At 52.3% G+C, this 10026-nt stretch overlaps 1 protein-coding gene across 1 annotated transcript; it reads right to left on the reverse strand.

Annotated features, from left to right (window-relative positions):
• Positions 1-102: 102 nt before the first annotated feature.
• LOC140688949 (eosinophil peroxidase-like) lies at positions 103-10026 on the reverse strand. The gene is made up of 9 exons (XM_072948907.1): positions 9466-10026; positions 9245-9374; positions 8156-8362; positions 6693-7011; positions 4993-5153; positions 4390-4645; positions 3797-3967; positions 1314-1551; positions 103-627 (listed from the first exon to the last, which is right to left on the reverse strand). The coding sequence occupies exons 1-9, from the start codon at positions 9573-9575 to the stop codon at positions 426-428; spliced, it is 1794 nt and encodes a 597-aa protein (XP_072805008.1). The 5' UTR covers positions 9576-10026; the 3' UTR covers positions 103-425.

Here is a 10026-nt window from a genome sequence, read left to right on the forward strand (position 1 = left end):
GCTGTCACTCCCAAAGAACCAGCTCTGAGCGATAGCCAGCAAAAGCATCAGCAGGAAACGGTGGCCCCGGGGGAGAAGGTAGCATTGTGGTCTTCCCCAGGTTCCCCCGTCTCCAAGGCCAGAGGCTCCGATGGACTCCTGCGGAAGTGGCACAGGTGGGCAGGTAAGGAACTTGCTGGATATCCAGACATGGAGCTGCTTTTAGGGTGTTGGATCCTTCCTGATTGCTCCCCAAAGTCCCAGGGCCCTGGAATTAACTTGTCAGCCCAGAAGCTAGTGTCCACCGGGAAAAAATCTCTAGAGACAAGATCTGTTGTTCTGCTTAGAGGCCTGAGAGGACTCAGCCATCCTGTCCAAGGAAGGATGTGCGGGCCTGACCTAGCACAGGGCTGTTGGAGGGGGGCCTCCCTTTACCTGCACAAGCCTCATGTGCCTCTCCAGGCTGACAGGTTCAGTCTGGGGATGGAGTTACAGTTCACAAAGCCCAGGGGGTAGGTGTTGGCCTTGAAGATGTCCCTTGGAACAATGGTGATACCAGTATTGTCACACACAATTCGAGACAAGGAAATCTGGCGAAGGGCCTGGCGCTGGCGCTTGGTGAAAACACCCCGTTTCTGCCACCAGAACCTACAAGACGGGGGAGAGAGGTGGATGAAGTTCGGGGGGAATGAATAGGAAGGCGCACCCGCTGTGTGCTGGGTACTTTACATACATGATTTCATTCGCCTGTCCAAAATCCCTGCAGGAGAGGTGTGATTCTCATAGAGGAAGACTCAGGTTCAGTGGTCAAGTAAATTGCCCAGGATTAAATGCACAGTAATATACGTGGCCAGGGCTGGATTTGAACCCAGGTAAATGCCAAATCCAAATAAGGAGTCAGGTCTTAAACCTCAAGCTTATTGGAGGAAAACCAGATTTAGCCCTTTCTGCGTGTTTTTAGGATCAACCAGCCTGGAACAGTGAAGCTGAGAAGTCTGTCTCCTGGGTTAAAGGTGCCTGTACCTCAGGCAAGTAGTCTCTCTCCCTCTGACCAAGCTCTCCAGGGAGGAGCCTCCTGGTCTCAGATCTTGGAAGAGATGAACCTAAAAAGAGTACTTTCACTGTTTTTCAAAAAGTTGAAGCATAGTTGATCTACAGTGTTCTGTTAGTTTCTGGTATACAGCTTAGTGATTCAGATATATATATATATATATATATATATATATATATATATATATATATATATATAAACTTTGTTTCATTGTTGAGTCTTGGAATTCTAGTGCTTTCTGCCCTGCATCTCGGGCTGGTCCCTTTAGGGTAGGGTCACTTACCTGTCTCCATTTCGGGCTCTTGTAAACTGGTTCTCAAAAAGACAGGCCAGAAGAGGCCCCACTCGGGCCCCTGGCAGAAGAGGCTCGGCGATGGCCCCAATCCAGATGTCAATGTTGTCAGGTGTCCCATACAGACTCAGGAACTTCCGTGCCAGATCCCGGTTATTCAGCACCTGGCTAAGCTGCGCCAGATTCCGGGGCTGGGAGAGTCTGCAGAAGCGCCTCCACGCGTTGTACCCTGTAGGGAGAGGGGACAGAAGCCGTTTAGTCTTCCCTCTGCTGGTTCCCATTAGCTTCTCTCCACGATTCCTCCCAAGAGAGCTCTGTGGTCAGGCAGTATTGGGCAGAACAAAATCCCTGCTGGCAGAAGAGGCCTTGAGCTTTTCAAAGACCAAATCACTCCCCTCTAATTTTCAATGTGAGCAGACAACCACGCTTTCTGTCTATCAAACGGAGGTATATACTAACGTAAAACACTGTTGTAACCAGCATTCACAACCACAATGATATTATTATTGGGCTCATGGCATTAATTAGACACAAAGAAGACAGTATCCAGAACATGAAAGACTCTCAGATTTGTAGAATGAATGAATAAATGAATACATAAGTGAACAAACAAAGAAATGAACAGCATAGATACAATGTATCTGCTCAGAAGAGGACCACATGGTCTTCTTTTTATATAAATGAATCCATTTATATAAAAGGTCCAGAATAGGCAAATACATAGAGAAAGAAGATTAGTAATTTTCAGGGGCTGGAGTGAGGATGGGAAGTGCCTGTTTTTTTGTTTTTTTTTTTTTAACATTTTATTGTAGTATGATTCCTGTATAGTAAATTACACATATTTCAGATGTACAGTTTGATGACTTTTGATAGATGTACACACCAATGAAACCACCACCACAATCAAGGTAGCTAACATTTCCATCAGGGGAGTGCCTGTTATGACCAGGTTTCTTTTGTGAGTGATGGAAATGTTCTGATATTAAATATGAGGCACAACTCTAAATACACAAAAACCACTGAATTATATACCTTATATGGGTGAATTTTATGATTTGTTAATTCTCTCTCAATAAGCTGTTAAAAATTTTTTCCCACCTACTCAGAAACTTACAAAGACCAGCCATACTGATTTGTCAGCTATCAGGATCCCACACCAAGACCAAGTCATAATATGGTGGGGACCGTCAAGATAGGCGATAGCTTCTTCATAGCCTAAAGAAACAGGAGTCCAAAGTCGTCCACCAAACTACAGCTCACAAATACCATCCCCCGGCTGAACAAAGGAAAACCGTATGATGTTCCACCATTACTAAGCCCTGCTGTGTGAACCTCTCTCAGGACCCTCCCGCTTCTGTGAGGTACTTTGTAATCTCCGTGTTACCAGTGGATATTTGCTGAGCTTGAGCAGCTGTGACTTTTCCAAGGTCACCCCCTCTTTGCAGTGGAGTTCAGATCACAGTTTCCAGTTCCAAATTTGGTGTTGGAATTGGGACGGGATTGGAGGAGACTGCAAGAGCTAGGATCAAGAAAATATTTCTGGGACAGCTTGGCGGGATCAAAAACAGTGTGCCAATTTGGCTGGCTAGCAATCTCACATCTCCAGCAGGGGGTGCCCACAGGGCTTTAGCCGTCCCGGGCACCCAGGCGTAGGGAAGGAAGGAAACTCAAGTTCTTGAGTGCCGGCTATGTGCCTGCCAGCTGCTGTGTTAGGTGCAGGAGGAACTGCCCGCACTTCATTATCATCGGCCACAGAGAAGCCGAGGCAGATGGGGCCTCAGGTTGTACCGAGACAGAGAAGTAGGCGATAGGAAGGGGGAGAGACCAGCAAAGCGGGGGCCAGTCTTTCCGTAACATCATGGATTGAACAGGGGAAAGAAAGGAGGAATTTTTAACTTGACTGGAATTTCACTACTTCTTAGTTCTGTGGCCTTGGGCCAAATTACTAGATTTATTTCCTCAGCTATAAAAATGGCTATAACAGCTACTTCTCAAGGTCATCGGGAGGACTAAAAGAAATCCATCAAAGTTCCTAGCAAAATGCCTAATTTTTCTTCTTTCCTGGGGTAGAACAGCCAAGACAGTTTTAATTTTACTCCACCTGTTCCCTGCCTCTCAGTCTCTTTGCCTTTCTCCAATTAGAGCCAGGAGCCAGCTTCTATATCCTTGCAACTTCCTCCTTGGAACTTGCCAGGGTACTGGGGAATGGGGTAGCTCTCCCCTGCCTTTGAAACCTACTGTTTTTTTCTACTTGGAAAGTCCTAATCTCCTTCATTCAGCTCCTCTGTCCAAGTCCTGGTCCTGTGGCGACCCTAAAGCTAGAAACCCCACGGTGGATGAAGAAGATACTGAAAAGGAGGTCCTCAGCCTCAGGCTTGTGTGCCTCTGAACCACAGCACATCCCGGTGACAGTCCCAGTCAGAAAGGAACCCTGGTCAGGCAAAGCCTGAGAGGAGGGGAGGCAGCCCCCTCACCCGGGAGGCCGTGGTCGCGGCTGCGTTGCATGTTGAGGGCCGCCAGGTCCAGCCCAATCCTTCTGACTTGCCGAAAAAGCCGGTCCCGGAGCTCATCCACTAACATGGAATCTTGACGGTTCAGCTTGGCAGGGGTGGCCATGAGGCCTTGGAGGATGGGGTCAATGCCACCTGGTGGTGGGAATATGAGCAGCACAGATTGGACCAGCCTCTTGGAAGCCCCTGAATCACATGATGCTAAACTAGCTCAGAGCTGGACAAGCCAGTCACTTAAATTCTATGATGTTTGTATCAGGAAGCAGTGACCCAGGTGGACAGGAAGGGAGCTGGAGCTGGCAGGGAAAAGCACCCTCACTTCTTCTAGAAGGAGTGGAAGGAAGCTCCTTTCTTTCAGGACCACAGCCACCAGTCTGACATCAGTCTCCTCCTCTTTTAGAAATCCTCTAATCCTGGAGGGGATGGGGGCACGTGACGAAGGGTCTTGGTGACACCCGCCCTGTTTTCACTGCCCGTGACCTGAGCAGCAGCCTGGCCTCCTTGCACTAAGCTGGGCCCCACCCTGACTCCTGGCTGCCTCTGGAAAACCCAGGCACCTTCGTGCACGATTCGCCAGCTGGCGAAGAAGGCAGAGCTGAGTGGGACCCATGAGTTGGGCGCCGAGGCCCAGTACTGGCTGTCCAGGCGGAACATGAACGGCTGGAGCATGGTGTGGCCGAAGCGGAAGGCCAGGGTGAAGACGTTGGCCACCCGGGGGTCTACATTGGAGCAGTACCCCCGGTAGGGGCCCAAGGTTCTGCTGGCCCTGGCCCGGCCCAGAACCAGAGGCAGAAAGTCCTGGTAGGTGATGATCTGGAAGAAAAGATGTCAGAAGACACCTTAGTGGCCCCCACCCCACGTGCTTGCCTTAGGGCAAACCTTTTGCTTTTCGAAGCCTGCTCAGACATACTAATTCTTTATTGGCATGGTGTCAAATGTGGCCATGTTGATTTCCCATTGTCTGATGGAGATACTGAAGCCCAGAGAGGGTGCGTGACATGGTCAGGGTTACAGGTCGGATCTCAGGAACATCCCCAATCAGACCTGGCTGACTTGGGGCACATCCCTGAGGATGTGTTGAGGAAGGTGGGAGTCACTCCCTCAGATGGCTTCTCTGGCCAGATTGCCTTCTAGGGGATGCTGGGACCCAGGCTCCCTACCTGGACCATGGCCCCCAAGATCTTGCGGGCCTCCTGGTACAGCTTGTCTCCAGTCCACCGGGGGTTCAGGCGTCTCAGCTCAGTAGCCAGCCGGTTGTGCTCTCGCACAAAGAGGGTGTGCATGGCTGCCAGTTTGGGGGTTTCCGTTGACCGGGTATCACCTTGAAAATCCCAAGATCAGAGTGAATAGAGCTCTTCCCACAGAAATGTCTTTCTGCTAAGGCAGACAGAGCTCTGGGGACTAGAAAGAGGTGGTGGGACTTTGTGACCTGGGCCAAATTTTTGGCCTCACTGGACCTCCATCTCCTCAGCTGTGTGGTGGGGCTCCACCAATGACCACCCTCCTTCCCAACACAGCGGGCCAGGACGGGGAGGACTGTGGAGTCCTGGGTCCCGAAGTCCCTGGAACGGGTTTGGGGCGGGGGGGAAGCACAGGGCAGCTGCTGGGCTTGGGTGGGAAAATCTTTGCCTAATGATTCTGCTCTGCAAGATGACCAGATCCGCAGCCAGTGAAGGGACACAGTGACTAAGGGGCCTTGCCTTTGGGACTGTGGGTCCCCCTGCCCCACGGGTTGCATCCCTCTGCACGGTCTGTCCCAGGAGCTAGACCTTTCCCCAGCTTTGGGCTCGGTGTCATGCTGCTCTCCCCAAGGAGCCCCAGGGAGGGAGAAAGGAGGAGGGCTGGGCAGAGCCTGTTCCTGTCAGCAGACTTCCTTCCATTGGCCGGGAAGGAAAGTACGTTCCCAAAGGTGGCCTTACACACAGTCACTTGCTGGCTTTGAACTAAGCTCTTTTGCACGTGGTCCTATTCAAACTACTCAGTTTCAGTAGACATCTCACAAAGGTGCACGCTGCTCTTGCCAGCAACAAAGAAACATATGATCCTTAAAAAAGGGGCTCGAGATGACTCCCTGCGAGGGAAGTGGTGGAGCAGAGTGGAAAGAGCCCAGACCTGGCCACTGCACTGACTTGATTCTCACCGTGGGCTCTGCCACCTGACCCTCTGCTCTGGAGCACATCAGTTACCGTCCCTGAGTTTCTCATCTGCAAAACGAGGGTGATAATAGTGCCCTCCTTTCAGGATTGCTGTCAGGATTAGAGATGGCACATTTAAATATCTGAAACAACCAGAAGCGATGACCATCATTATTATGACCAGACGGTGTGGGGGAAAACCCTTAGAAGAGTTCAAATTATGCATCCAGAAGAAGGCGGCAGGTGACAGTGACTAGCAGCAGTGGAAGGGAAACTAAAGAGCGTAAGGGAAGTTAGCCCCAAGAAGGAAAAAAAACCAGGTGAAAGTAAAAACTACTTTCAGGGAATTAAAGAGGCTATTGCTGTGTGAAAGAGAGAGAGCGTTTTCTCTGAGGTCCCAGAAGCATGATGAAGAGCAGTAGATAGACAGTAGATCAAAATGAGGGGGACCTTTCCGACAGCACTGCTCCAGATAGACTTCTAGTGGGTGAGCCCGTTATCACTGGAGAGAGTCAAGCCGTGATCTCTGGCCACACTTGGGTCACTTGCAAAGGGACTCCTTCCAGCGTACTGATTCTGTGATTACTGTGCAAAGATCTGCACTGTGGTGTGCCGAACACTGAGTTATGGAGCCATGTATCCTATCCTATCCCACTGTGGCTTCCCAACCTGGAACCCAGGGACTGGCTGCTTCCTGGGGTGACCCCCCGCCCACTGTGTCAGACCTGCCAGGAAGCAGGGGATGCGCGCAGAGCGGTTGGTGAGGAGGCAGGGGTCATCGTGCAGGTTGTTGAAGGGCAGCAGGGCCCGCCCGTTGTCCTGGAAGCGCTGGTTGATGGCCAGCAGCCCCAGATGGTTGGTCTGGTTGCGCAGCCGCAGGGCAAGGGAGACCTCGCTGCCGTACACCATGCTGGCGTCCACGAAGGAGGTGAGTGCGTTGATCTGGTTTCGGACTTTGTTCCTGTTTCGGGGGCAGGCAGGTGCCGAGCGGAAGAAGGGAATGCAGTCACGCTGGTTGCTGATGCGGGGGTCGTTGGGCGGGATCTGAGGTGGAAGAGGAATCTGTGACACTGGGGCTTCTCACGAGCAAGCTCCCTCCTCCTGGTCATCCCCCACCTGCTTCAAAACCTTGCTCAAAACTCCCTTCTTTCAGGAAGCCCTCCTTGACTCACCCAGACTCACGGTGCTCACCAGGCCATCTGAGCATCCTTAGCACTTTGTGTCATAGAGTCATGAAAGGTTAGAAATGCATGAGGCCTTAGAGCCTCATCTTAAGGATGGGGAAACTGAGGCTCAGAGAGGGGAAGTCACAACTTGTCAGCAGGAGAGGAGGGGTGAGAACTAGTTCTCCCAGCACATGAGCCTGTGCTCCGTTCATTCCATTTAGTTCGACAGGTGTTTCCTAAGCACCGTTCTGTGCTGGGTGCTTCGGAGACTGGGAAAGCCACCAAAACTCAGGACAGGTTGCGGGAAGCTGGTAATTCAGTCAAAACAGACACCCATGTAGAGTAATGTAACTGTGAATTGAGGCAGCATTTGCTGTGCTTGGTCTAAGTCAAAAGCTAAAGGTGTAATAGGATGCTGGGGAAGGCTCCCCTGAGGACCTAGAGGAAGGAGCCAGCCAGGGCCCCCACACATCGCATCCCACACTAATAAGGGCGAGTGAGTGTGTGAGTGTGTGCACGGACCTCCCCTCCATCCCCGACAGAGGCTCTGCTCCCAGGAGTCCATCTTTCTTCCCCAGTGTTCCACACTATCATTGCCTCTCAGCATGCACGGTGCTCACAACCAGATCCCAGGAACTTGCAAGAACTGCAGGACCTCGGACCGCCCCAGGAGGGAGAGAAGGGCAAGAGCTAAGAGACTCTAAAGGCTTCAAAAAAAAGGCAGCAGCCCAGAGGCTTCCCCTGCTGAAAGCAGACCCATGGGTCAAGGCCAGTCTCAACTGCTTCCCTTCTGTGAAGCCTGCACTGAACCTCCTGGCAGGTTGCGCCACCCCCACCCCTCAAACACACACAGAACCAGGAGTCTTCTTGTCTCTGTGTGATATCCCAGCATCACAGGCAGTTCCTTAATGCTCCAGATCCCCAGTCCCAGCTCTTAAACTTAAACTTAAACCTTAAGCCTATGACACCATCACCTGGGGGTGGAGGCCACACCAGGGGCCCGGGAGATTAGGGGAGGGTACCTTGATGGGGAAGCAGGGAGGCAGCTGGGCACAGGTCCTCTCACAGTCAACGCCTCCAGTGAAGGCCACCCTGGCTGGGGACTCGGGGGCGAAGTCCAAGTCGTGGTCGATGAACTGGCCCCACTGCATGAACATGAGGGACCGGCCCCGGTCGGAGGTCAGCCTCTCGCTGGGGAAGCGCACGATCTGGTTGGAGACGGCCCGGATCTGGTTGGAGACGGCCCGGACCTGGTGGGGAGGTAAGTCAGTGTGGGGCGTAGGCTCCTGACCCCTTGGGGTGTCAGAGCCAACCCAGGACTCGGGATGGCAGGTCACCCCTGCTGGAGTTAGCGTATTTTTGCGTCCTCTCCAGCCCTCTTCTCTCCTATCCTGCTCAGCCCTACCTCCTGTGTTGCTGTCATTCCTACAAGAATGATCTCTGGCCTGGCTCCTGATGATTCCAGGAGTAAAAGGAGGGGGAGGGGCCAGGTTGGCTGGCTCAGACCCCACCTGCTCCTCCAGAGTGGCAGATAGATCAAATTGATAGAACAAGTTATAGACTCGTGGATAATTAGATGGTAGAATTGATCGACAGATGCAAGGACTGGTTGCTAGGTGATGGATAATAAATATGGAGAGAATTGGATAGATGGAAAGATCAATGGAAGAAAAAATAGTAGATAGATGTTGATAGATGGGTTGATGATAGATCGTTCTGTTACCATATGAATAGAAAATGGATAAATTGTTAAATGTGAAACAGTTTAGGTCAATAGCTAGAGCTACATTAAGGTGCATTGCTCTTTAGTTTAGCAAGGTACTTTGATACTAATTTTTCCGGAAAAAAACGATACTGTAATGGCTGGCGTTACTTTATCACATCTTATATGGATGTTTATACCAAGGACTTTATTAAATAGTCACAACAGCAATAGGAAGTAGGTTTTACTGCCATTTTACAGCTGAGGAAACTGAGACTCAGCTGGAGTCACCCAGCCTGCCAGCCATACAGCCCAGATGGGGGCCCTGGCAGGCTGACTGTGGGCTGTGCTTTGACTCCCTGCGTTTAGAAGAGATGGGGCATCCTCTAGACCCTCAGCCCTGACTCACAAGAGGGAGGAGGAAGCCGTTGCGCCTCTTGCCGGGGGTCCAGCCGAAGGGGAGCGACACCCCGTCCTCATACTGGGCTGGCAGCCAGTGAGCCAGGGCCTGGTTGGCGGCCCCCAGCAAGGGTCTCCTCCTGCGGTGATGGGTGGGCTGGGGTCAGCAGGGCTGGGAAGGAGGGGAGGGAACGGGGCAACCCCAGGCCAGGTGCCGCCCCAGGCACCCACCTGTTGTTGCATCTCCCAGTGATGGTGCGGTACTTGTCACTGCACTGCTCAGCCTCATCCTGGACAGCGCAGCCACTGGCCTGGGACAGCAGCCGCAGCTGGGGTTTCATTAGCACGTCTGAAGGGGGAGGGGCAGCGGGCAGGGTTCTAGCTCCTTCTTGACATAGTCTGTTCTGTACCTCCCACCCCTTTCTCCTCTCTCCTCCCAATGCCCCAAGGCCACATGCCCTGCACTCCCGCCTCTCTCCCTTCCACTCCCAGGCTGGGGCAGGCCTGGTGTGGGGAGCTCAGTGGGGTGCACAGTACCAGTGACATTGAAGGATCTGGACTCCTGGAATTGCAGCTTCTCCTCCAGCAGCCCCAAGGCCACGTGCATATAATCAGCAGCCCTCACAGCTATCCTGGTGGCCGCTACTGGCTGTTTGAAGTAGGACAGGAGGTCCATGGGGCTGGCCAAGCCACTGCGAAGGCGCTGCTTGATGCTGCCCAGAAGAGGAGGAGTGAGGGCCAGGAGAAGAAGCAGACCCACCCAGCAGGGCCCCCACCATGGGCAGTGGGCAG

The sequence above is a fragment of the Vicugna pacos genome, chromosome 24 (assembly GCF_048564905.1).
Source record: "Vicugna pacos chromosome 24, VicPac4, whole genome shotgun sequence".
NCBI classification, from domain to species: Eukaryota; Metazoa; Chordata; class Mammalia; order Artiodactyla; family Camelidae; genus Vicugna; species Vicugna pacos.

What these genes read in the sequence shown, in the direction of transcription:
- LOC140688949 (XM_072948907.1), bottom strand. Translation starts at nt 9,575, where the DNA reads ATGAAACCCCAGCTGCGGCTGCTGTCCCAGGCCAGTGGCTGCGCTGTC. An exon ending in TCTTGGGGGCCATGGTCCAG is followed by an intron (nt 4,646 to 4,992) that starts GTAGGGAGCCTG and finishes CTTTTCTTCCAG; the next exon opens with ATCATCACCTACCAGGACTT. An exon ending in CTGGCGAATCGTGCACGAAG is followed by an intron (nt 3,968 to 4,389) that starts GTGCCTGGGTTT and finishes TCCCACCACCAG; the next exon opens with GTGGCATTGACCCCATCCTC.